The 22,627-nt window shown below is 62.6% G+C and overlaps 5 protein-coding genes across 17 annotated transcripts; 2 read left to right on the top strand and 3 right to left on the bottom strand.

Annotated features, from left to right (window-relative positions):
- Positions 1-422: 422 nt before the first annotated feature.
- Positions 423-3,791, bottom strand: SLC25A11 (solute carrier family 25 member 11). Of its 2 annotated transcripts, none has more exons than XM_038536548.1 (8): positions 2,964-3,179; positions 2,198-2,350; positions 1,906-2,112; positions 1,648-1,738; positions 1,464-1,554; positions 1,278-1,377; positions 1,145-1,196; positions 423-1,024 (listed from the first exon to the last, which is right to left on the bottom strand). In XM_038536548.1, the coding sequence occupies exons 1-8, from the start codon at positions 3,056-3,058 to the stop codon at positions 869-871; spliced, it is 945 nt and encodes a 314-aa protein (XP_038392476.1). In that variant the 5' UTR covers positions 3,059-3,179; the 3' UTR covers positions 423-868. The 2 variants fall into 2 exon arrangements, with proteins under 2 accessions (XP_038392476.1, XP_038392477.1); XM_038536549.1 differs by lacking the exon at positions 2,964-3,179 and adding an exon at positions 3,694-3,791 and having other exon boundaries at positions 424-1,024.
- On the top strand, positions 3,260-8,114 carry RNF167 (ring finger protein 167). 7 transcript variants are annotated; one of them, XM_038536541.1, is made up of 10 exons: positions 3,260-3,398; positions 3,703-3,892; positions 4,346-4,426; positions 5,663-5,736; positions 5,897-5,984; positions 6,193-6,283; positions 6,486-6,591; positions 6,741-6,834; positions 7,446-7,526; positions 7,610-8,114. In XM_038536541.1, the coding sequence occupies exons 1-10, from the start codon at positions 3,354-3,356 to the stop codon at positions 7,912-7,914; spliced, it is 1,155 nt and encodes a 384-aa protein (XP_038392469.1). In that variant the 5' UTR covers positions 3,260-3,353; the 3' UTR covers positions 7,915-8,114. The 7 variants fall into 7 exon arrangements, with proteins under 7 accessions (XP_038392469.1, XP_038392468.1, XP_038392471.1 ...); XM_038536540.1 differs by having other exon boundaries at positions 3,703-4,213; XM_038536543.1 differs by having other exon boundaries at positions 3,281-3,406; positions 3,703-4,213; positions 5,663-5,788.
- Positions 8,115-8,562: 448 nt separating this feature from the next.
- On the bottom strand, positions 8,563-11,223 carry PFN1 (profilin 1). Its single transcript, XM_038536550.1, has 3 exons — positions 10,940-11,223; positions 9,468-9,660; positions 8,563-8,916 (listed from the first exon to the last, which is right to left on the bottom strand). Exons 1-3 carry the CDS (start codon positions 11,069-11,071, stop codon positions 8,819-8,821), a joined length of 423 nt encoding a protein of 140 aa, XP_038392478.1. The 5' UTR covers positions 11,072-11,223; the 3' UTR covers positions 8,563-8,818.
- A 1,618-nt stretch (positions 11,224-12,841) lies between these two features.
- On the top strand, positions 12,842-17,985 carry ENO3 (enolase 3). 3 transcript variants are annotated; one of them, XM_038536539.1, is made up of 13 exons: positions 13,369-13,506; positions 13,610-13,710; positions 14,129-14,215; positions 14,444-14,539; positions 14,692-14,750; positions 14,900-14,969; positions 15,317-15,450; positions 16,285-16,507; positions 16,613-16,810; positions 16,940-17,141; positions 17,445-17,553; positions 17,690-17,748; positions 17,832-17,985. In XM_038536539.1, the coding sequence occupies exons 3-13, from the start codon at positions 14,131-14,133 to the stop codon at positions 17,899-17,901; spliced, it is 1,305 nt and encodes a 434-aa protein (XP_038392467.1). In that variant the 5' UTR covers positions 13,369-13,506; positions 13,610-13,710; positions 14,129-14,130; the 3' UTR covers positions 17,902-17,985. The 3 variants fall into 3 exon arrangements, with proteins under 3 accessions (XP_038392465.1, XP_038392466.1, XP_038392467.1); XM_038536537.1 differs by lacking the exons at positions 13,369-13,506; positions 13,610-13,710 and adding an exon at positions 12,842-12,909; XM_038536538.1 differs by lacking the exon at positions 13,610-13,710 and having other exon boundaries at positions 13,359-13,506.
- Positions 17,986-18,631: 646 nt separating this feature from the next.
- On the bottom strand, positions 18,632-22,598 carry SPAG7 (sperm associated antigen 7). 4 transcript variants are annotated; one of them, XM_038536533.1, is made up of 7 exons: positions 22,440-22,598; positions 20,113-20,180; positions 19,824-20,023; positions 19,625-19,709; positions 19,385-19,474; positions 19,143-19,299; positions 18,632-19,040 (listed from the first exon to the last, which is right to left on the bottom strand). In XM_038536533.1, exons 1-7 carry the CDS (start codon positions 22,522-22,524, stop codon positions 18,931-18,933), a joined length of 795 nt encoding a protein of 264 aa, XP_038392461.1. In that variant the 5' UTR covers positions 22,525-22,598; the 3' UTR covers positions 18,632-18,930. The 4 variants fall into 4 exon arrangements, with proteins under 4 accessions (XP_038392461.1, XP_038392463.1, XP_038392464.1 ...); XM_038536535.1 differs by having other exon boundaries at positions 19,824-19,912; XM_038536536.1 differs by lacking the exon at positions 22,440-22,598 and adding an exon at positions 21,406-21,817 and having other exon boundaries at positions 19,824-19,912.
- Positions 22,599-22,627: the final 29 nt, after the last annotated feature.

The raw sequence follows: 22,627 nt of genomic DNA, 5'->3' as shown, positions 1-22,627 counted from the left end.
CTTTTACGCCCCAGATTATTTAGGCTCCTTGAGGCAGGGCCCGGGAATCACACATCTTCTACTAAAGAAACGGATAGGGCACTCACTTTCCATGAGGTGGGGCTCAAATCCAATCTCTGGCCACCACCCCTAAGCCCCCACAGGTCAGAGGTCAGCCTTCCTCTCCTCTTCAGGCTTTCCTGGGCACCTTGTGAGATGACCCACGCCTCTGACGTTCTTGGGCAAGTAGCCGGGAAGCTCCACGCGGGGCCGAGTGTGGATTTTCCTTACCTGTGTGCAGGTGCTGTGCCACTACCACTTACGTAGCCTTCGCACACACCCAGCAAACACCTCTTAAGACTGTGGTACCTGTTCTCTGGACACCTCAGCCGCTCCGTGCAGCCTCCTCCCCTCCCACCCCCACAACTATCCAGATCTGGGGGGTGGTGTCATCAATCCAATTTATTGATCATGTCCTCGGTGAGGTGGAGGAAGGGTCACGTCCTTCCACTGCAGACCTTGACCATCCTGACGGCTTCTACTGTCTCCTGTCCCTTGGCCCTGCCTTGGTTTACCAAGAAGGGGGGGGGTCTCTGCCATCCTACATGCCCTGAAACTAACACCCCAGAGGAGGCCTGGAAACCTGCAGAGTTTCCCAACTTTCCCCCACCCAAGGCACAGCCAGGGGCAGAGAGGTCATGAGGATCAGGACCAGGAGAGCAAGGCGGAGCAGGGATAGGACAGACCAAGTCCTTTACGGCAGAGGACAGAACCACACTGTGGAGGGAAAATAAATAGAGGGGCCCAGGGTGGCAGAGTCCAGGCCCCCGGGTGAGAGTAGCGGGTAAGCAGAAGCCCCAGCACACCGGCTCCAGGCCCCTTGCCCGCCTCAGCCGCTGAGGAAGAGACGCTTGTAGGCCTTGTTCATCTGTTCCAGGAAGATGAAGGTGAGGACGGTGTGAGGGCCCAGGCGGGCATAGTACGGTGTAAAGCCCTTCCACAGGCTGAAGAAGCCCTCATAGCGGACAACCTTCACCAGCACGTCCTAAACAGGCAGGCAGGCAGGGCGCTGGAACCAGGATCTGGCTTCTAGGGCTGTATCCCTATACCCATGGCCCTCCCCACCCTCCTGCCCCAGCCCCCGGCCCCGCCTCTGCCTCCTCACCAGCCCATTCTTGTATTCTGGTTTCCCGTCAATCATTCTCATATTCTGGATCCTAGAGAAGAGGACACAGAGGTATGAGAAACATAAAGCAGGTCCTCCCATTCTGCTCCAGGACCAAGCCTGCACAACTCACCGGGTCTTGACAATGTCCACGGGCATGGAGGCAGCAGTGGTGACCAAGCCACTGATCATGCTGGCACAGAAGTGGCACAGGATGTTGTCAGAGAAGTAGCCTGGGGGAGGCGAGGCAGGGGTGACAGTCAGTGCGGAGCTGGCCCGGGGCAAGGCCGGGGGCTGAGGGCCCAGCTCTGGGTCTCACCTGAGTCCAGTAAGAACTGCTTGGATTGGGAGTAGGAGGCGAGCTGAGCTGCATTGACCACAACAGCACGAGCCATGGTAGGGATGCAGCCCTGTGGGGAGCGGGGACGGGGGTGAGGTTGTGGTGTCAGAAATGGCTGAAACCTGCCCCCTCCTGATCCCCAGTCTCCATCCCCTTCACTCACCCTCCATAATGTGGGGACTCCCTCCTCCCGGGCGATTCGGATCAGGGCATTAAACACATTTTTGTAGCCACGGCGCTGGTCAGGTGGAAGCCTAGTGGGAAGGTGGGGAGAGGCCAAGCTCAGGATACACCACTCTGCCCCACAGGAGCAAAGAAAGGGAGGCCAGGACACATTAGTGCTCTGCTCCAGACCAAGAAATCCATTCTGAGTCTAGATTCCAGGGAACAGAGCTAGGGCAGGCTCAGACCTGGAACTCACCGGCCGTCGGCAGTCATGCGGATGAGTGCCACCTCAGCTGGCGTTCCCACAAAGGCACCAGTTGCACCTGCCGTCATGCCAATCAGGGCCTTCAGCAGAAAGCCAGGGGGTGTACCATCAGCCCCCGTCAGGCGCTCAAACAGCACCGTATAGATGCCAAGGCGGGTGGTGGTGTAGGTGGCCTGGCGCAGCAGGCCAGCTGACAGCCTGGGGAGCGAAGGGGTCAGTGCATCAGGCCCAGGTCTGGAGTTGCCAACCCATACCCTACGCCCCCATCTTGTGGCCCCAGTACCCAGTGTAAATGCCCCTCAGCCCTTCTGCCCTCAGGATGCTGGTGAGGGCATGGAAGCTAGTTTTGTACTCTCGTGTCTTGGCTCCCTCTCCGCTCAGCTGCATCCGGTTCTTCACCAGATCCAGCGGTTGCACAAACACCGTAGCTCCCATCCTGGAAGAAGACAGAAGCAGGGTCAAAAGCCAGGTGTCCCTTGACTACCGTCCTATGCCCACTGGAACCTAGCAACGAGATGTCACAAGGTACAGGGCCTGCCACGTGATTAATTAAGTGTTCAGGAGGCTAGTGGCTATGTGTGTAAGTCTCTGCGTGGACCAACAGCCACAGGTCTGAAAAGTCCAGCAGTCCAGCGAGGGCCATACAGTGAAAGTGTTCCACGGAGTTCCAAGGGGGTCAAGTGGTGACCTGAAACTGCCTGCAGTCCCACCCAGAGAGAGGAGAGGGGGCACTCATGACCTGCGGCTTCGCCCAGTCCGACAGGTACCATGCAATGACCTGGAACCGCACACGATCCGGGAGAGCCAAGCAGTGGGTGCGAAACTCCAGAGAAGGCCGGGGGGCCAAGCAAGGAGGCTGCGAGCAAGGAGGGTGCACGCAGCCCAGCGGGGGCCGTGCATTGGGTGAGAAGTCCTGGCAGCCATCAAGAACCTCGGCAACGCGCTGGGGACCGCGCTGACCCCGTGCCGCACACCCGAATCCCAAGCGGGCCCGACTCCTTGCAACCGGCCCTTCCTCCTCCCTTCCCGGCCCCGGGGCCCGAGCTTACCCTGCCAGGCCCCCAAATAGGAACTTGACGGACTTAGGGGAGGTGCGGGGCTTCCCGTCCACCCCGCCGGCCCCAGGACTCGCCGTCGCCGCCATCGCCGCTCAGTGGCCCTCGGCGCCGGGTCCTGTGCGCGCGCGGTCCCACTCGCGCCCAAGGTGACACCGCGCGCGCAACAGGGCCGAGGGCGCGCGCACGCCCCTCCGGCTCTCGGGTCCAGCTCCAGCTGGAAGCCGGCGCAGGCGCAGGCGCGCGGCGCAAAGGCGGCCGGGAGAAAGGCGGAGCCGAAGGCGGGGCCTCCAGGAGGGGAGCGGGAAGGGGTGTGGCCGGCTCAGGAAGCCATAGCTTAGACGCAGTTTTCACGAGATTGGACTCGCGGGAAAATAAGAGGGTATGGAGATCTCGCGAGACAGAGTGCGCCTGGGAAGCCAGAGCGAGGTGTGGAGGTTGGCCTGGGTATGGGGTGGGGAAAGAGGGTGTCTCTCGCGATAGCACGCAGCGAGCATTCGGAGGGTGGGAGGGAAAGTGTGGCGAGGACTCTCGCGAGACTGGAAGGTACCGCGGCCGCGGCGGCGGCGGCGGGCCCGGGATGGTGGAGAGGTTCGTAAATCGGACCGCTCCGAGATCCCGGGCGTCAGAGGGGGAACGACTAGGTCGTCTGCTGGGGCTTGGGCGCTCGCTGCATCTGCAGAGGCACGCCCTCCACCCACCCTCCCTCCACTCCCAACCTTTCCTTTGACAGGCCTTTCAGGACCGGAAGTCCTTCCTCTTGAGCGCCCAATGCCGGAGGCGGCCTGACTTTCTTTCCCGGAAGCCCTTTTCCAGCCGCGAGGAAGACAGTTCACCTGCCCGGAAGTCCCGCCTCTCGGGGCGTCCCCACCCTGCCAGAAGTTCTCCTGTCACCTGTGCCGGCTTCCGGGCCCCCTTCCCGGGTTTGTCCCTGCGCCCGCGGAGGATCTGTTTGGTGTCTCCCTCCCTGCTCCACGGGCCGGGCTGGGGACCCCGCTCCCGGACCCAGGGTTCGACCCCCGCGCCCCCATGTAGCTGGGAAGCGGGGCCTGGGGGTGGTCGGACCCCTGGGATTCTGAAGGGGGACGGAGAGGGCGCGGAACCCCGCTTGTGCCGCTGCTGCCGGGACGCGGCGTCCTCGGGATCCCCCCGTCGCTGCCATGCGCCCCGCGGCCTTCCCGCTTCCTGTGGTCGTGGCCGCCGTGCTGTGGGGAGCGTCCCCCGCGCGGGCGCTCATCAGAGCGGTGAGTCTGGGGACCTGTGCGCGAGGGGACGCCGGGGGCGGGGCTGCAGGGGTGTCGTCCCCCGCGCGGGGAGGGGGCGCCGGAGGGCGGGGCTGCAGGCTCCTGGGGGAACACGGGCTCTCCTGTCCGCAGACCTCCGACCACAATGCCAGCATGGACTTTGCAGACCTGCCAGCTCTCTTTGGGGCTGCCCTGAGCCAGGAGGGACTTCAGGTGATTGCTTTCCCTTTGACCCTTTTCCCTACATCCTCTCTTGTGGGCGGGGAAGGGGATTAGGGCAGCCCTTTGCCCTCGCAGTGTAGGAAGTACAGGTGCAGGAGCGCAGGTAGGATGGAATTCGGAATCTGGAGGGAGAAGACAGTCTGCCCCCGGAACCTTGAGCCTGGTGGAGGGGCGCTGGAAATTGACTACGATGACAGGTGGGCATGGGGTCAGCAGGGTCTCTGGAGCCAGCTCTAGGGTTATATGGTTGTATGATCTCTCTGCAGCCTGGTATGTGTTACTGTAAATAGGGTTGAGGGAGGTTTTCTCGAGGTTATTGTAAGAAGTGATTTTAGTGGTTTTGTAATACTTCAGCATTAAGTCTGTTGTGTTAAAGCAAAAATTCAGTTGGGCCATAGGTGTCAGTGTAGTTGGTAGCAAGAAGGGTGGTTGGATGATTGAGCAATTGAACGTGGTAGGAAAGAAAGAAACAAAGGAACACTGCCAGTGTGGGGATTTTCAAGGTCTTATTGGCTTTAGTCAACAGTTCATGAATCGGGCAGCATCCTGTCTAACAGATAGAAAGGAGCTTCGAAGAGCTGTACGGAAATGACAGACTTTTGTAGGCACGAGGTGGCAGGACAAGTAAGTTTATGCTAGTGGTAGAACTGACCGTGGCGAGATGGTCTTTCTGAGAGGGATGGCAAGGATCTGTTGGGCAGCTGACCTCGCGAGATCTGAGCGGGTGATTCCAGATGGGCTGGTTTACAATTCTGTTCTTGGGGGAGGCCGAATCTGTACTTCAGTTAGGTTTTTAAGTCTCAGTTTGGTGCTGTGGGGCTTAGCGCAAGTGACTCTGTTTTGGGGTTCTTGCTGTATTCCTAACAGAGGGGAGTGTGTCCTGTAGGAGTGTGTGCTGGGGAAGGGCCCGGGGAACAGAGCCTGCCAGGGAGCAACCCGGCTGAGCGGAGGATTGGCTTACAACATGGGAAACTGAAGGCCGAAGAATCTGAATTAGCTTGGAGTGTGGGACAGGGAGAGGGGTGATGGGGGGTTTGGCCAAGGGCTATCGTTTGAGGCACTTGCATCTTCAGGAGGTGGACTTCTGAGTGGGGCGGGATGCTCCAGGGTGAAGGAGTGAGGGGCAGAGTATGTGCAGTGGGGGGGAGCCAGTATGTTAGGTGGGCCCCTGTGGGGAGTGGAACCTGCTGACATGGAATCCAACTGCTGTTTGTTTCTCTTCCCTAGGGCTTCCTTGTGGAGGCTCACCCAGCCAATGCCTGCAGCCCTATTGCCCCTCCACCCCCAGCCCCGGTCAATGGGTCAGTGTTTATTGCACTGCTTCGAAGATTCGACTGCAACTTTGACCTCAAGGTTGCTGACTGTGGAGGGGGAGCTGGGAAGCTGAGGGTGACCTGAGGCACTGGGATGCAGGAAGGCCAGGGCCACAATGGCCGCTCATCCCCGGCCTCGTCTCCCTAGGTCCTGAATGCTCAGAAGGCCGGGTATGGCGCAGCTGTGGTCCACAACGTGAACTCCAACGAGCTTCTGAACATGGTGTGGAATAGTGGTAAGGTGTGGGGGGGGCGGGCCTCCGGACAGCTGGGATTCCCGTAGAGCTCAGGCTGGGATGGGGCCGGGGATGGAGGTGTGGCTGAGAGCTTGGGGAAAACAAGTCAGTCCTTTGGGTGAGATGGAGCCAAAGAGCTAGTGCCAGGCTTAGCGAAGGAGTTGAGTAGGGGGGTCAGGTCCACAGCGTCATGCCCTGATCCCCGCAGAGGAAATCCAGCAGCAGATCTGGATCCCGTCTGTGTTTATCGGGGAGAGGAGCTCTGAGTACCTGCGTGCCCTGTTTGTCTACGAGAAGGGGTAGGACGGGACCCTCCTTCCCACTCTTCCTTCTTCAGTCCTTCCCAGCCAGCCTGGAGCCCTGGCCACCCAGCCCCAGGCCTTCATCCTCTGCCTCTAGACTTTCCTCCCACCCCACCCCCTGCCCGTGGGCCTCATCCAGCACCGGTCACCCTGTCCCTTTGCCTTTCCTGCTCCTCTGATCCTGGCCTTCTTTTCCCAGGGCTCGGGTGCTTCTGGTTCCAGACAATAGCTTCCCACTGGGGTATTACCTCATCCCCTTCACAGGGATTGTGGGACTGCTCGTTCTGGCCATGGGAGCGGTGATGGTGAGTAGCTCAGAGAGTGATGGGAAGAGCTGAGGCCTTTTAAAGCCAGACTGAATCCATGCATGGGAGGTGGAGGGGGGCAGGGCTCCATACTGGGTTTGCCCAGTTTTGTTCCCTAAATCAGATCTGTCCACACTTCCTTTACCCAGGTAGTTCGTTGTATCCAGCACCGGAAGCGGCTCCAGCGGAATCGACTGTCCAAAGAGCAACTGAAACAGATTCCTACACATGACTATCAGAAGGGTGAGAGGCGTGGGGAGAGGCAGGGCCCTTCCCACAGCTTGCCTGGTTCTGAGGGAGTTTTGAGCTCAGGGGACCAGGGGTGAGGATGGCACAAGGTGTCAGCCTGGGGTGCCAGCTTCCCTCCTCTTCACTCACACACTTGAGGACAGGACAGGAACAGAACAGGGTGAGGAAAGCACGGATGAGTAACAGAATAGTGAGGGGGTGGGGAACTGGAGAACTGACCTTGCCCCTGAGGGAGGGGGTGAAGAGAGCAGACACATGGAAGGTGGGGAGGAGGTGGTGTGAGAAGGAAGCAGCAGGTGAGGAGGGGAGGGGTGTCCAGGCCCTGGAGCCTCAGTGCCCATATAAGGCCACAGTAGAAACCCTGCCCCCCACTTCCGCTCCTCCCACTCCCTTTCTCCCCACAAGAAACCCACTTCCCTTCTTACCTTTGCTGGTCCCCTCTAACCCCAGATTCTTCATGTCCTATTCTGGCCTCACCCTGCCCATTCTTAGCTCTTCCGTGGGCTCTGTAGGGGCAGGGGAGGGGGTACCTGGTAGGGTTCAGCTCTCCCAGAGTGATTTGGGGTCCGGGACGGCTCAGTGAAGGGCTTTTTTTCCTGCCCCAGGAGACCAGTATGATGTGTGTGCCATCTGCCTGGATGAGTATGAGGATGGGGACAAGCTGCGAGTACTGCCCTGTTCTCACGGTGAGGCCCTCACTTCCTGCTACCACCACCACCACCCCCACCCCTCCACAGGTGCCAGGTGCTTCACCGTGTGCCTCTTGCAGCCTACCACAGCCGCTGTGTGGACCCCTGGCTCACCCAGACCCGGAAGACCTGTCCCATCTGCAAGCAGCCTGTCCATCGGGGCCCGGGGGATGAGGAAGAGGAGGAAGAGACACAGGGGCCAGAGGGTGATGAGGAAGGGGAGCTGAGGGACCAGCCTGCTTCAGAACGGACCCCACTTCTGGGCTCTAGCCCCCCACTTCCGAGTACCTTTGGCTCCCTAGCTCCTACCCCTCTTGTTTTCCCAGGGTCTTCAACAGATCCCCCTTCCTCCCCTCCATCTTCTTCAGCTGCCATCCTGGTCTAATGTCCCCCCTCATCCCCTCCCCACACCTCCTGTGACCTATTTGCACAGCCCCTGAGCCTCTCTCGTCTTGTGTTGAGGGACAGGGGATCTTCTGCCCCAGGTTGCTCCTTTTTCCAGCCCCATCCTTTTGAGGGGGCTGGGGGTGTAAAGGGCCTGAGGTCTTCACTTACTCAGTAAATAAAACTGTTTTTGTGAACTAAGGAAGGGTGAGATCATTTTCAGGCAGGTGAACTCCTTATCCTTTTGGGGAATGTGCACCCCCCCTCCCGCTTTTTGCCACAAAGGGGCAGGGGATTTCTGGGAGAGAACCTGTAGCCATGGGGACAGCCCTAGCAGGCATATACTGTGACTCAGAGAGGGGGAGCCCCACCCACACAGGGATGACTCAACTGGTCCTGCCTTGCCCGCAGGCCTGGACCCATTCTCTGGTCCAGCTCTTTTCCATTATCTACCAAGACCTAGGGCTGTGCCACCTGACCAGGTGGGCCTCTGGCAGGTGCTGCTTTACCCCCTGGGCAGGACTCAAGAAGCCCAAATGCCTAGACTTTGGAGTGCCCTTGACTCCCTAACCCGCAGCCAAGATAGAGGTGACAGGTCATGGGAACTGTCCACCCCGACACCCAGGCCAAACCACACAGCACCTTGTTAGTAGAATCTTTTTTATTCAGAAAAAAAAAAAAAAAAAAAAACCAAAAAACAAAAAAGTTTTCCAACCACACACAGGAGGGGTTTGGGTAGGGGGAGGTGTCTGTCCATCCAGCCCCAGCCCCCAGCCCATGTGGTTTTGGCAGCAATAAGGGGTGTGGGGTAATGGCCCAAAAAATAAAAATGGTGTACGTGTGTGTATGGGGAGGAGAGGGGTGCAAAAGCAGTGGGGAGTGGTAGGGGGCGGGGACAGACGAGGTCAGTACTGGGAACGCCGCAGGTGGGAAGCCATTTCATAACATTTCTTGTTGATCATACCACCGTGGACACCTTCTTTGCCCATCAGCAGGACTAGCGCTGGAGGAAAGAGAATGGAGGCTAGGACCCAGGTGTCACAACCCACCCCCTGCCAGCTGTTGAGCAGCTGTCCAGCCCTGGGGGCTGTAACCCAACCTCCTCTCTCCCAACCCCCCCAACACACAGGCAGGCTGTCAGTCACTTTGAAACAATGGGGCTTTTCAGGAGAGGGAATCAAGCTTAGGGCTCCAGAGGGTGAAACGGGTGAAACTAATTTAGGGACCAGGGATTCAGGCTCGGAGTAATAAGCACAGTGGGGCTTATTACCCCAAGGCCTAACAGAGTTCAGAAGACACCCAGTCTTTTGGCCATCAGTCTACCCTTTCCCAGAAATCAGGGTTTCTGCCCCCTAGAAGGCTCAGGCCAGGAAGGAACAGAAGAGGTAATGCAGTTCAAGTTCTATTAGGAGATGAGGAACTGAGGAGTGGAGGAAGCACCCAGCGGCCTGTGATCTCCTAGTACTGGGGAGCCACAAAGGAAACCCCAGAGGCTAACAGGTTCATGAGGGGACATCGGAGGCCGGGAGGCAGTCAGGGGTCACAGAAACTCACTCTTGGCAGTCATGGTGACAGTGATGTTGAAAGTGGGCGCTCCACCGCTGCTCTTGGTACGAAGGTCCATAGTAAACTCCCCATCCTGCAGCAGCGAGTCCCGGATCACAGAACACTTCTGGCCTCCCAGTGTCAGCCCGTTCACGAAAAAACTCGACCGGTCTTTGCCAACCAGGACACCGACCTCAGCTGGCTGCAAGGGGAAGGCAGCGGCCGTCAGCGTCAGGATCCCCCGGTTTCCCCCTGCCCTGCACCGCGCCCCACATGGGGTGTATGCCGTCTGCTTTGTGCACACGTGTGGAAACCGACAAACTCCTAAGAGACTGCTGAGACACGGGGAGACCATATCCCAGGTTGGTGTCATCCCACGGGGAACACACACCCAGGGAACGGGGCGGGGGCGAAGCCGGAGCGGACAGTGGCATGGCAGAGCCGGGTAGCCCATGGACGCGCACCACGCTCCTCCAGGAAAAGCAGAAGCGTGGAGGGGAAGGGAGGGGGCGGGCGGAGCAGGAGGCAACTTTGTCCTTATTTGGTCAAAGGTTCTGCAGGAGCCGCGAGGGGCCCGGACGCCTGGGTCTCCGGGCGCCGAGTCCAGGGCAGGGGCGCGGTCCCCAGACCAGCGAGCCGACCCCGGGGGCCCTCCGGGAAAGTTGGCCAAGTTGGCACGGCGGTGCGGGACTGCGGCCGGCCAGACCCGGGTCCACGGACCCCAGGGAACCTCTCCCCTCCCCCGAACACCCCAAACCCCCACATCCGGTCCCCTCCCGCCCGGAAATCCCCTTCCCCCCCTCCCGCACTTCCGCTCCCCCTCCCCACTTCCGGGCAGCGCGGACAGGGGAGGTGGTGATGGGGACGGCGGCAGGCATCCCTCCTTCCACAAGTCGCGCGGCCCTGCAACTTCTCCCGAAGTTCCCCCGCGCCGGGCCCTGCCGGATGGCGGGAAGGGAGGGCAAGGGGACTTCCGGGCCGGGGCTCAGGGAGCGCGGCGCGCCGACTTGGGGGGGCGTGGGGCGGCCTCGCCCTCCGTAACGGGGCCGGGCGGGGCGGGGGCCGGGGCGGCCGGGCGGCCTCCCGCGGGGAGGGGCGGGGAGAAGAGACCGAAGAGGAACAATGGTGGCGGGGCCGGGGTCCCCGCTCCCGCCTGGTGCCCGGCCCCGGCGCAACCCGCCGCGCCTGCCCGCCCCGCCCTGGACCAGGCGGAAGTGGGCCTCCGCACCGGGCGGCGCGCCCCTCCCCGCCCTGTGCCCCGGATGTAACGCCCCGGCGCGGAGAGCGGGGCGGCGGGAGGGATGGGCGCCGCCGCCGCCCGGAGCGAGGGCCGGGGACCTCGGGGGGGCCTGTTCAAGTGCGCTCGCCGTCCGCCGCCTCCGGGCGAGGACCCGGTCGCGGCCCTCGGCCGCCCTGCCCCGACCGCCCCCGCCCCGCCCCGAGCCGGCCGGTGCCCCGGGGGCGCGCGGGCCCCGTACTACCGTGATGTTGACGAAGGTCTTCCCGGGGACGGCGGCCCACACGGAGGGCGAGTCCTTATAGCCCACGATGGCCGCGTCCTGACAGGTCCCGTCCGCCATGAGGTTGTCGATGTAGGCGTTCCAGCCGGCCATGGCTGCTGCGGGGCTGCTGCGGGGCTGCTGCGGGGGCCACGGACTGGGCTCGGGGCCTCGGGCTGGCGGGCGGGGGGCGGCGGAGAGCTCGGGGCACGCGCTGCCGTCCGGACCGCGGCTCTGCTCGCTGTGCAGCAGCCCTCGCACCGCCACTTCCTGCTCCTCCCCCCCCCCTAGATTTTTATTTGCAAAGGGCGGCAGGGGCGGGGCCTGCTCCCTTTCCTCCCTCCCCCCTCGCCTGCCCAGATACCGAACTTTGCAAAAGACGATTTTAAAAATCCCTCCCCCTATTGCAAAATTTGCAGAGTTGGGTGGAAAGCTCTGTAAAAGGATGGAGGGTGGGGTGATGGTGGTTGGGGGGAGTGCGGGTGGCAGGGGGAAGTTCGGGTCAGGGCCCGCTCCGCTTCGCCTTGAATACAAACGGGACTGTGGTGCCGGGGAAGGGAGCGAGCCCGAGGGAGGAAAGGATGCGAAAGCCGGCGGACGGGCGAGCCGCGCGCGGGGCCGGCGGGGGGTGCGGGGCGCTCAGGGTTAAATGGAACGGCTGCCCCTCCCCCACCCCTGCCGGAGGGCAGGAGCGGCGGCGGCGGCGCGTGCGTCCGCGCCTGCGCCGGGCCGGGCAGGAGGGCGGGAGGGCGCGGGGCGGTTGGGGCCGGCGGCCCGCGGCGCGGGAGCGGGGTGCGCGCGGCGGCACCCCACCCCCCAGAGGCGGGCGGGCCGGGGACGTGTCTCCCGCGGGGCGGAAGGGGCGGGCACGCGGCTCGCTCTCTATTTTATTCAGTCACGACTTGCGGGAGCCCCGGGTCGCGAGGACAGATGGGCCCGGCCGCCCTCAAGAGTCCAAGGCGTCCACCGGGAAGGGGGGGCACGAGTGTCTCCAGTATCTGCCCGACAGACACGTGCAGGAGCAGCCCCCCCCCCAGGCAGGCCCAAGCCCCACGTCCCCGCCCCCCGCTGCCAGCACTTTGGGTCACCGGCCGTGCCCCTTGGCCCGGCGCGGCCGAGGTCACTGGGCGCGGGAGGCAGGGGCGGGACTACTTCTCGGGGCGGAAGGACACGGGGAGGTGGCCAGATTTGCAACTTTTCCAAGAGGGGGAAAGTCCCCTCCCGCTCGGGCCCCTCGGGCTCTTTCTTCTTCTTTTCGGGGAAACTTGTGCTGGGAAGCTTTGCGCGCGGCTCTCGCCGGGCGCCCCGCGGGCAAGGGAGGGAAGGGCAGGGCCCCGCGGCCGCCCAGGTGGGGCTGCCGAGGGTCTGGGCCGCTTCCGGGCCCCCACGCCCCCCGAGCCCGTTCCTCGACAGCCGCGCCGCTGAGTCACCCGGCCGCTCGGGCGGGGCGCGCTCGGGCACGTGGCGGCGCTCCCCGCCCGCTGGCTGCTGACCTCTGCCCGCCGCACCCCCGACCCCGGGGTGGAAAAGTCCGGGAGGGCGCGGCCGGAGCCGGCGGGCGTGGAGGGTCAGGGCCGGAGCCCCGAGGTGCCCACGCTCCCCGGGCCGGGGCGCACCCCGCGCCGCCCCCAGACCCGACGCTCAGACCGCAGGGGCCACCCCCTCCGGTCCGGTCCCGTCCCGCCCCGCCATTCATTCTGAGCCCTGGTCTAGGAGCACCGTCCACGGGTAGGGCCGGGGTCGCCAAATCCCCGGCTCGGCTGGGAGAGGGGCTCCCGACCGCCGCTCCATGAGCGGGGCGACAAGTGCTGTCCCAGCGCCCCGGGCAGGGCGCCGCGCCGAGGCTGAGCGCCCGTCTAAATCGGGCTCCCCGCCCCCTCCCCCACCCCCTGCTGGCCCGGGGCGCTGGGGAGAGCGGGCGGCCCGAGAGGCCATCATGAGGACCCTGAGAGGTGAGACCCTCTCGCCTCCCTGCATGGGGAATTCGAGGTGGACCTCAGCGCTTGCCCAGACACACACACCGCCCCCCTCCCCCGCCCTCCTCCTCCTGGGGGCGCCTGCCCAGGGAGCCAAGCATGTATGGACATCAATCCTGCAGCCCCTCTTCCAGGCCCCCTCCCCAGCCCTGCCCGGCTCGGGTTACCGCTGGCCTTTGCTAAAGGGCACAAGTTCCTCTTTAACCTTTGCAAAGGGGGCGTATAATCCTGGCCAGGGGAGAGACCCCCAATCCGAAGGCCCTCCCAGGCCCCTCCCCAGAGCTGGAATTGAATGTGGGGGCTTTTATTGGGGAGCAGAGAGGAAGGAGGGGTCGTCATTGACCTTTGGGAAGGGGGCAGGTGTCGGGGCCAAAGGCTCCCGCTTTAGGCTGCAGTGGGCACTTGGCTGCCAGCCCAGTGTGGAGGGGGAGGATGGAGAGGGAGAGGCGGGGCTGGCCAGGGCGTCGGGTGGCTAGGAGATAAATGCCCGGCCTGAGGGGGTGAGCTGACACTGTCCCAGCTGCCACCTAGGCTCAGAGCTCACCTCGACTCCCCCCAGCGGAGACATCCCAGGTCTGCTGAGTTCTCCAGTCCCAGAGGATGGGGTGGTGAAGGGTGAGGGTGGGTGCTGGTTTGGACAAAGTTGGGAGAGGTGTCAGCTTTTTCTACCTTCCAGGACCAGGGTGCTTGAGAGACTTGGAAGGGTGGGAGCGAGCAGCATGGGGGTACCCAGGACAGGGAAGGAGACTGTAAGACCATGAGGAGCCATAGGCAGAGGTGGGTGGAGGAGGGGAGGGAGTTGGGGCCAGGTGGGGGATTTGGGGTCCCCGTGGATTTGGAGGAAGATGACAACCAGAAGAGAGAAGAGGGTCTGGGGCTGGCAAGCTACGGAGAGCCGAGTGCTCCACTGGAAGGGAGGAGGCCTAAGTGCACTCTGTGGGTGATGGGGGTCCAGGGAGACCTGTGGGGACCAGTTAGGGGAGAGGCTGCGGACCCTGAGGATGGAGGTGGAACTGGAGCTGCTGTGAGTGGGGGAGGGGGCTGCGCCTGCCTCTTTGGGCTGTGACCTTTTTGTGGGATATTTTTAGCTCCAGCACCTGCCTTCTTGGGGTGGGGAAGACTCTTAAAGGGCAAGGGATTTCGGGTTCCTTGAGGGATCAACTATCCACACTCAGTCACACCTCTCCTCCTGCAGCCATGGCCATGCAGAAAATCTTCGCCCGGGAGATCCTGGACTCCAGGGGCAACCCCACGGTAGAAGTGGACCTGCACACGGCCAAGGGTACCATGGCTCCCAGCATTGCTCTGCCCTGCGAAACCCCAGCCCACAGGCCCCATGCCCTCTCCTTTCTCTGGGGTCCCCTTCGCCAGAGTCCTCCCCAGGCCTTGCTCCTCAGGCCTGGCTCCTGGGCCAGGACAAGGAGACCCCCTGCCCCTGGGCGCAGAGAGCCCACCTCGGCCTGTGGGGCTACCGGGGGCCCTGGGTGACGTTCCTGTTCTACCCGCCCAGGCCGATTTCGAGCAGCTGTGCCCAGCGGAGCCTCCACTGGTATCTACGAAGCCCTGGAACTGAGAGATGGAGACAAGTCCCGCTACCTAGGGAAAGGTGAGGGAGGACCACCGCCGGAGGAGCCTATGCACATGGGTGGCGTCGGGATCTGTGTTCCCAGCCAGAGCCCTCAAGGAGCAGGGGCCCCGGGAAGATGCCTGATGGACTCCGATTTCTGACCGCCAACCCCCCGCCCCCCGCCCCTCTAGGTGTCCTCAAGGCTGTGGAACACATCAACAAGACCCTAGGCCCTGCTCTGCTGGAAAAGGCAAGAGGGAGCCTGCCTCCCTGCCCTGCAGCCCTGCTGCCCAGCCATCCCGTCCCCCCACCAGGCACCTGTGCCTCCTCTGGCACATGCCCTGAGTCCTGAGCAACGTGACCTCTGCTCTTCCCTCCCCCTCCAACCTCTCTTTCCAGAAACTCAGCGTGGTGGATCAAGAGAAAGTTGACAAATTCATGATTGAGCTGGATGGGACAGAGAATAAGTGTGAGTTGGGGCTGGGGCGGGGGGGAAGGGATGGGCCGTGGCAGGGGTGGGAGTGACCCCGGGATTATTTCCCTGGCCCGCGCTTTGGGGCACACGGTGGCTGGCTGGGTTTTTTATTCATTGCACAGGCATTTCCTGGTGCCTGCTGTCCAGGCCTGGCTGTGGCCACAGATGCGAAGCTGGCACCTTCCCCGGGCTGGGGGCTCCCAGAGCCCCTCTGGCTGCTGGGGAGAGACCCGTCAGCGCCCCCCTCATGCTCAGGGCAGTGGTGTTCCGGGTCCTCTGTGGGGTGACCCCAGGCCCTGGGGGAGAAGCCCTCACCCTTTCTCTGTGCTTGTGTCCCCTAGCCAAGTTCGGGGCAAATGCCATCTTGGGTGTGTCCCTGGCTGTGTGCAAGGCTGGAGCGGCAGAGAAAGGGGTCCCACTCTACCGGCACATCGCGGACCTCGCCGGGAACCCTGACTTAGTCCTGCCCGTCCCTGTGAGTGCCCCTCCTGGGAGCCAGTGGAGCAACCCCAGGAAGGTCTACACTTCAGACCCAGCTCCAAAAACAGGGTTTCTTGAGATGGAACCTCTCCTGCAGTTCTGGCCCCTCCCTCCTTCCCACAATCCGAGCTCCCCTTGACATAAGCCCGGCCCATCACATTCCAGGGCCAGACTCAGGCATCACCGAGTTGCTGGTCCTGCCTGGGCCCCAGCTCCTGAGTCAGGTTGGGCACTGCTTTGTGCCGGGGGCTGGGCACGTCTTTAGTGTCCTCTTCGGTCCTTGCCCAACCCGGGCCTTGTTCATGGAGACCCTTGGACTCTTCGGTCAGCTGTCACGTTAGTGCATATCTCCTGACTGGGTGGGTGGGATGAGAGCAGGGGCTCTGGAGAGTGGCTGGCCCTGCGTGTTTGCTCCTGTCCAACCTCAGGGGACTACATAACTGCCCTGTGTCTCCATTTCCTTGTCTGTAAAACGGGTATGGTCACCGTCCCCAGGGAACAGGGTTGCAGGGAGCAGGGAGGAAGCCCACAGACCACGTGGAAGCCCCTCAGAGTGGGGCTAGGGCAGTGTCACCAGCTGTCACAGACCAGGCCATGCTAAGGCCCAGACTGTCCTGTCCGTTCCTCAGATTCTCCACAGGAGAGCCTGCGAATAAGTAGGCGGTGTCCCAGTCTTACAGAAATGGGGAAAAGAGACTCTGGGGACTAAGAGGACTCACCCTAGACTGTCCGGTGGGCAATCTGGGAAGCCAGAGTTCCACCCGAACCCTCCCCGCTGGCCCAGGCCTGGGGTCTGGGGGTCTGAGCCCACTCCCTCTCCCCTTGCCAGGCCTTCAATGTCATCAATGGGGGCTCCCACGCCGGGAACAAGCTGGCCATGCAGGAGTTCATGATCTTGCCCGTGGGAGCCAGCTCCTTCAGGGAAGCCATGCGTATCGGCGCTGAGGTCTACCACCACCTCAAGGGTGTCATCAAGGCCAAGTATGGGAAGGATGCCACCAACGTGGGGGACGAAGGCGGCTTCGCACCCAACATCCTGGAGAACAATGAGGGTCAGTGTGAGCAAGTGGGGCAGCATGGGGGCCCGGGTCCCTGTGGAGGCAGGGCTGCAGGGACCGTGTGCCCTAGAGCCTCAGGTGCCCTCTTGTCCCTCCCAGCCCTGGAGCTGCTGAAGACGGCCATCCAGGCCGCCGGCTACCCAGACAAGGTGGTGATTGGCATGGACGTGGCAGCATCTGAGTTCTATCGCAACGGGAAGTACGACCTGGACTTCAAGTCACCTGATGACCCTGCTCGGCACATCACTGGGGAGAAGCTGGGCGAGCTGTATAAGAGCTTCATCAAGAACTACCCTGGTGAGCCCCCCGGGTGTCCCAGTCTTTTGCCCCAGACCCTGGTGGCCGTTCCACACGTGATGCCTCCACAGCCACTGACTCGGCCCCCACCTTAGCCCTCTAACCTGACTCCTCTGCCGCCCACTCCAGTGGTCTCCATCGAGGACCCATTTGACCAGGACGACTGGGCCACCTGGACCTCATTCCTCTCGGGGGTTAACATCCAGATTGTGGGGGACGACCTCACAGTCACCAACCCCAAGAGGATTGCCCAGGCCGTGGAGAAGAAGGCCTGCAACTGCCTGCTGCTGAAGGTCAACCAGATCGGCTCCGTGACTGAGTCCATCCAGGCGTGAGTGCCCCCCTCCTCAGCTCAGCCTCACCACCCTCCCCAACCCCCTGGCCTTGCCCCCTTGACTCTGCTGTACCCCACGTCTACCCTCCCCCACAGTTGCTCTCTCCTTGATTGTGTTCTCCTCTAGTGGGCATCTCAGGAGCCCACATCCAAAATCAAGGCTCTCCCCTTCTGTCCCACCTCCTGGAAGACTTAGGCATCCCCCCTCCCATGTGACCTCTTGCCCCAAACCCAAGGGAGAAGCCCCACCCCCACCCCCGTGCTCCCTCTGAGGCCTTATCGAGTGTCCTCCGTTCCCAGCTGCAAACTGGCTCAGTCTAACGGCTGGGGGGTGATGGTGAGCCACCGCTCCGGGGAGACGGAGGACACATTTATCGCCGACCTCGTCGTGGGGCTCTGCACAGGGCAGGTACTCTGGGCTCCAAGGGCCTGACCAAGTCTGCTTGAGGCCCCAAGGGGGACACCACCACATGCAGGCTCCCTCAGGGCCAGGCCGCCCCCACCACCAGCCCCAGGCAACCCTGACAACTCCCTATCCTCCCCAGATCAAGACTGGTGCTCCCTGCCGCTCGGAGCGGCTGGCCAAGTACAACCAGCTCATGAGGTATGGGGCATGCGGTGGGCCTGGAGGTGGAGAGCCCGGGACTAGTGGGTTGGAAGGCACAGCTGACTCTGTCCACCTTCTAGGATTGAAGAGGCTCTCGGGGACAAGGCTGTCTTTGCCGGACGCAAGTTCCGTAACCCGAAGGCCAAGTGAGAAGCTGGACGCCCCAAGACCCCATGGGACCCATCTGGGCCCTCAAGCCCTTCCCTGGGAAATAAAACAGTGGTGGCTACTGAGGCAGCGGTGTGCTGGTGTGCTCCTTGGTGGGATGGAGGGGGTGCGGGCTGCCAGGCCAGACAGGAGGTGGAGAGGTGGGGGCAGGAGGGGAACACACAGTAACCTGCTGGGACACAGAGGAAGGGGTGGGCCGGTCACAGAGGAAGTGGGGTTCACTCTGGAGGGCAGGGACCAGTGGTGTGCACACCTCTTGAGGGGTGGCCGCATCAGCTCCATGCATCTGTGAGTGCTGCAGGTCTAAGGCTGTGTGCTCCTGCTCAGGAAGCTGCCCGTGGGGGAGGACGGGGAACCAGAGCCACCCACACCGCTGCAGAGCTTTTGGGATCTGGAACCCCTGTAGATGTCTGATGTGTGGACCCATGTAATCTTTGAAACCACGTCGTCAGTTACTCTTCCTCTCCACCTTACATGTGAGGAAACTGAGGCACAGAAAGTTCCCCGTGCCTCAGGTGACAGTGGAGAAGTGCTGGAGCCCGGAGCCAAAGCTGGGCGTCCAGCGATCGTGCTCAGCGAATGCCTCCTCCCATAACCCCGGGGACAGGGTGGCAGCTGGCCATCCCTGGGCTGTGCCAGAACCACCTTACGCCGTCCGGCCTAACACATTCTTCCTCCCCGGGGCCCACCCGTCTGCTCACAAACCCCGACATCAGGTCCAACAGTGTTTATTGAATGTGAAGTCATCCCAGCCCCCTTTCATGGGGAAGACAGTCCAAGGAAAAAGAATAATACACGTTAAATACCCACCTGCACACTCGCACACTCACACACTTGCACTCACACATGCCGCACACTCGTCCAAGCTCCAGCAGTGACACGTCGCACACTGGACCCCCCAAGCCAGAGACACGGCTGTCCGGGGCGGTGTGGAGCTGGGGCTCCAGGATGGGTTCTAGTAGCAGCAGCCAGTCCCCCCACCCCCCGCCCTGCCCCTGGGGGCCGTGGTGCCTAGGATGTGGGTGGCAACTCTTCCCCACTCTGCCGCAGGCGCTTCTTGGCCCGGATCTCGTTCATGGCCTCTTCGATGGAGCGCGTATCCCTCTTGTTGGCCACGGGCACTGGGGGTGGCAAGCAGGGGGAGAGGAGCATGGGGGGGCTAGAAGCCTAGATCACAGCCTCCCCCTACCCCCTCCCCCGCCCACGCCTCACCCGTGCCTCACCACAGCCATAGGTCTTGTTGGCCTGCAACATGTGGGCGGCATCCTTGGCTGCCCCCTTGCCGATGAGGTGGCTGTACTTGTCTTTGTAGTCACTAGCAGGGCTCACCACCACCGGACCCTGCTGTGCCACCTCCTCCTCCTGCCGCTGGGCCAGCTCCTGGGGGTGCAGAGTGGGGGCACAGGGCTCGGGGGCCTGCCCCCACCTCTCTGAGGGGGGCTGTGGGGCTGCCTACAGAGCTCACCTTCAGCTTCCGTTTTTCCTCAGCCTTCTGGGGGTCCCACTCCTCACCTCGGCGGTAGGAGTCCAGCTCCTCGTCTGATGGCGCAAACTCCTGCATATAAAGGCACTTTGGGGTGGAAGCTCCACATGCATGCCCCCCCATCCAGGCCTCTCCCCCCATCCAGGGATGGGAGGCGCAGGCTGCAAGGAGAGAGGGGGGGGGGTGGGGACGGGGGTGGGGGGGGGGGCTTGAGCCTTTCACCTTTTTGAAGATCATTACATAGCGACACTCATCATCTTCCCCGAAGGAGAAGGACGTTAGGCCGGCCACTTCCACAACATCGTGTCTGGGAAGGGAGGTGGAGGAGAGAGGCTGTAGGGCCGCCGGGGGCCCAGCACCCCCTGGTCCAGGTCCCCTGCCACCGGCCCTCTCACGCCTCCCGGAGCCCGGAGACACTCACAGGATGCTCCTCTCTATCTTGTTCATCGGCTGAAACTTTTTCTTGATCTGCCCACTGTCTTGGATGAAATCTGACACCTCTTTCTCCATCTTGGGAGACAGAAGAGGAACACATGAGGTGACTGCACCAGCTCCCAAGCCTGGGGCACCGGGCCTTGCCCCCCACGCCTTCTCTGGCATCCAGGCTTCTCCCTGGAGACACTTGGGACAAGCCGAGTCCTCAACCTTCCACTTCTAAATCACTGGGAGTCCGTGGTGAGGCTGCCCTCTGCCACATCCCGTGGGCTCACCCGTTTACGAAACTCCACTTTCTGCTGTTTCTCTTGCTCCTGTAGTTTCTTCAGGCGCGCAGCCTGCTCTGGGGGGAGAGAAGGTGGCATGAGGCCGGGGTCACAGGGGTTGAGGTCCCGCATCCTCTGGGGGTTGTCTCCACAGGAGAGCAGGGTGAGCGGCTGGGCCCCATGCAGTGCCAGGCCCTGCGGCACAAACTCTGACGCGAAGTTTTGCCCATCAAGACCTCAGTCTTGGGATCCCTGGGTGGCGCAGCGGTTTGGCGCCTGCCTTTGGCCCAGGGCGCGATCCTGGAGACCCGGGATCGAATCCCACATCGGGCTCCCGGTGCATGGAGCCTGCTTCTCCCTCTGCCTGTGTCTCTGCCTCTCTCTCTTTCTCTCTCTGTGACTATCATAAATAAATAAAAAAAAAAAAAAAAAAAAAAAAAAGACCTCAGTCTTTACTGGAAGCAATGAGGAGAATCACGCTGGGCCCTCCTCCCCCCCCCCCCCCCGGGGGTGGTGGTGGTCTGAGACCTGAGACAGCTGGCGAGCTGGGAGTAGTCAGCCCTGGCCTCCAAGAGCTTACCATCAGGCTGTCTACACAGGAAAGGGGAAACTATTTAACTTCCTATATTTGGTAACACCCCCACTTCTCACTTCTGCAGAGAGGACAAAGCTGAAGTGCTGAGTCTGGCACCTGCCCCGTTGGGAGTACAGGTGTCCAAGGTGAGCTGGGACAGTGCTCCTCCAGCTCTGGTCTTCATGCCCCGTCCCCTCTCCCCTGCCACCTCAAATTGCTCTTATCCACAGGTGAGAGTCCCTCCAACTGCCCTGGACCACTTCCTGTTCCCCTAACCACTCAGCGTCTTTGCACCTGTGGTTCCTTCTGCCTGGAGTGCTTTTCCTCCTCTTGCACATCAAGCCTCATCATGAGTCAGAGTTGCTCAAGTACTCATTCTAGTGTGTGCTGAGAACCAGAGTGTAATTTCTCCACCGTGGCGAGACTGGGCTTCTTGCAGCAAGGGCCCCTGTTCACCTCCCACCCAGTTACTCTAAGCTTCCAGGGCCTGACAACTGGCCAGCCTCCCCTCTCTAACCTCAGGGGCTTTTCCACCAGAGACCTGATTGGCCTGACCGTCCTGACCACTGGCTGCTCTCTAACTGGTCTGGGTCTTCCCTCTGTATCTGAGGAGGTGCCTTAAGATGAAGGTTAAGAACGCAGGCCAAAAAATGGAAAAATCGCAGGCAGGTTTAAAGCCCTCCCCCTTGGTAAGACCGTGACCTCGGGCAGGTGCCTGAACTCTGCACCTCGGCTTCCCGGGCCAGCCTCTGCCGCGGCGGGTAGGAAACTGTGGTCTCCAACGGCCTGGTCCATGTGCCCCATCCCGGGCGGTGGCGAACACACATCCGCGCCCTAGGGGGCCGGCGGCTGCCTCCTCGCTGACTGGTCCCTCTGACTGGTCCCTCGTCGGCTGCCAGCCCCGCGCGGGGCCGGCCAGGACCCTTGACAACTCCTCCCGGGGCACGTCATTAAGAGGGCCCGCAAACCTGGGGTGACCAGCGCAGGCAAGCCGCAGACTGAGGGCTCCGCGCCCCCCGCCCCGGCGCGCCCCGGTTCGCGCAGGGACCTGACCCCACCGGGGCCGCTCGGGAAGCCGGGCGGGGGGCCGACGACCAATCGGGCGGCCAGGGCGCCCTCAGTCCCTCCCATCGGCCGCCGGGGACAGGGTTGCCCAAGAGGAAGGACGGTGGGGACACGGAAGGGACCGGGTTAAAGTAGGAGGAGCGCGAGCACCCAGATGGCCCCGCCACCAATCGGAGGCACCGAGGGTGGGGCGGGCCCGGGGAAGGTCGGACCAGACTTCGTGGGCAGATCCCTAGGCGGAGGAAGCCAATAGGGGCGAAGGGATCAGCGGACGGGCGTGCCCCGCACCCAATCGGAATGAGGACGAGGGCGGGGACTCGCGAGGCGGATACGCCCCTCTCCGACCCGCAGGCCGGCCCCAGGCGGAGGGGAGGCGAGGAAAGCTGAGCGGACGGAGGCAGCCAGCCAATCAGAGCACGACGGCGGCGGACGGGCGGGCCCCCCGGCGAACTGGAAGCAAGGACTGCGGAAGGCCAGTAGGAAAGAGGCGGGAGGCTGGCGCTGGGCTCCAGGCAGCCAATCAGAAGCCGCTCAGGACAGCAGGCGGGCCGACAGCCCTTTTAGGGACTCTGGGGGTCTCTGTAGGGGCCTGTGAGGGGGTCTTTCAAGGTTGAGGCGGCGGCACCGTCCGAAGGAGGGAAGCGTGCGGTCCTGAGAACCGGGCGAAGAAAGGCGGTTGTGAATTTAGGGTCCTCACCTCGGGCCTTGCGCCGAGACTCCTGGTCCCCGAAGCTGGGTGGCTTCTCCATGGAGCTCAGGATGGAGCCCAGTAGGTCCGCCATCTTGGGAGTGACTGAGAAGGGGCGGTGCGTCTTAAAGGGAAGGGCGAAATGCCTTTAAGGCCGGAAACACGTCGGAGGCGCGGAGCTCCGCGACCGCCCCGCC

The sequence above is a fragment of the Canis lupus genome, chromosome 5, assembly GCF_011100685.1.
Source record: "Canis lupus familiaris isolate Mischka breed German Shepherd chromosome 5, alternate assembly UU_Cfam_GSD_1.0, whole genome shotgun sequence".
Classification (NCBI taxonomy): Eukaryota; Metazoa; Chordata; class Mammalia; order Carnivora; family Canidae; genus Canis; species Canis lupus.
Note: the sequence above shows the minus strand (reverse complement) of the source record. Positions and strands in the feature narration are given on the sequence as shown.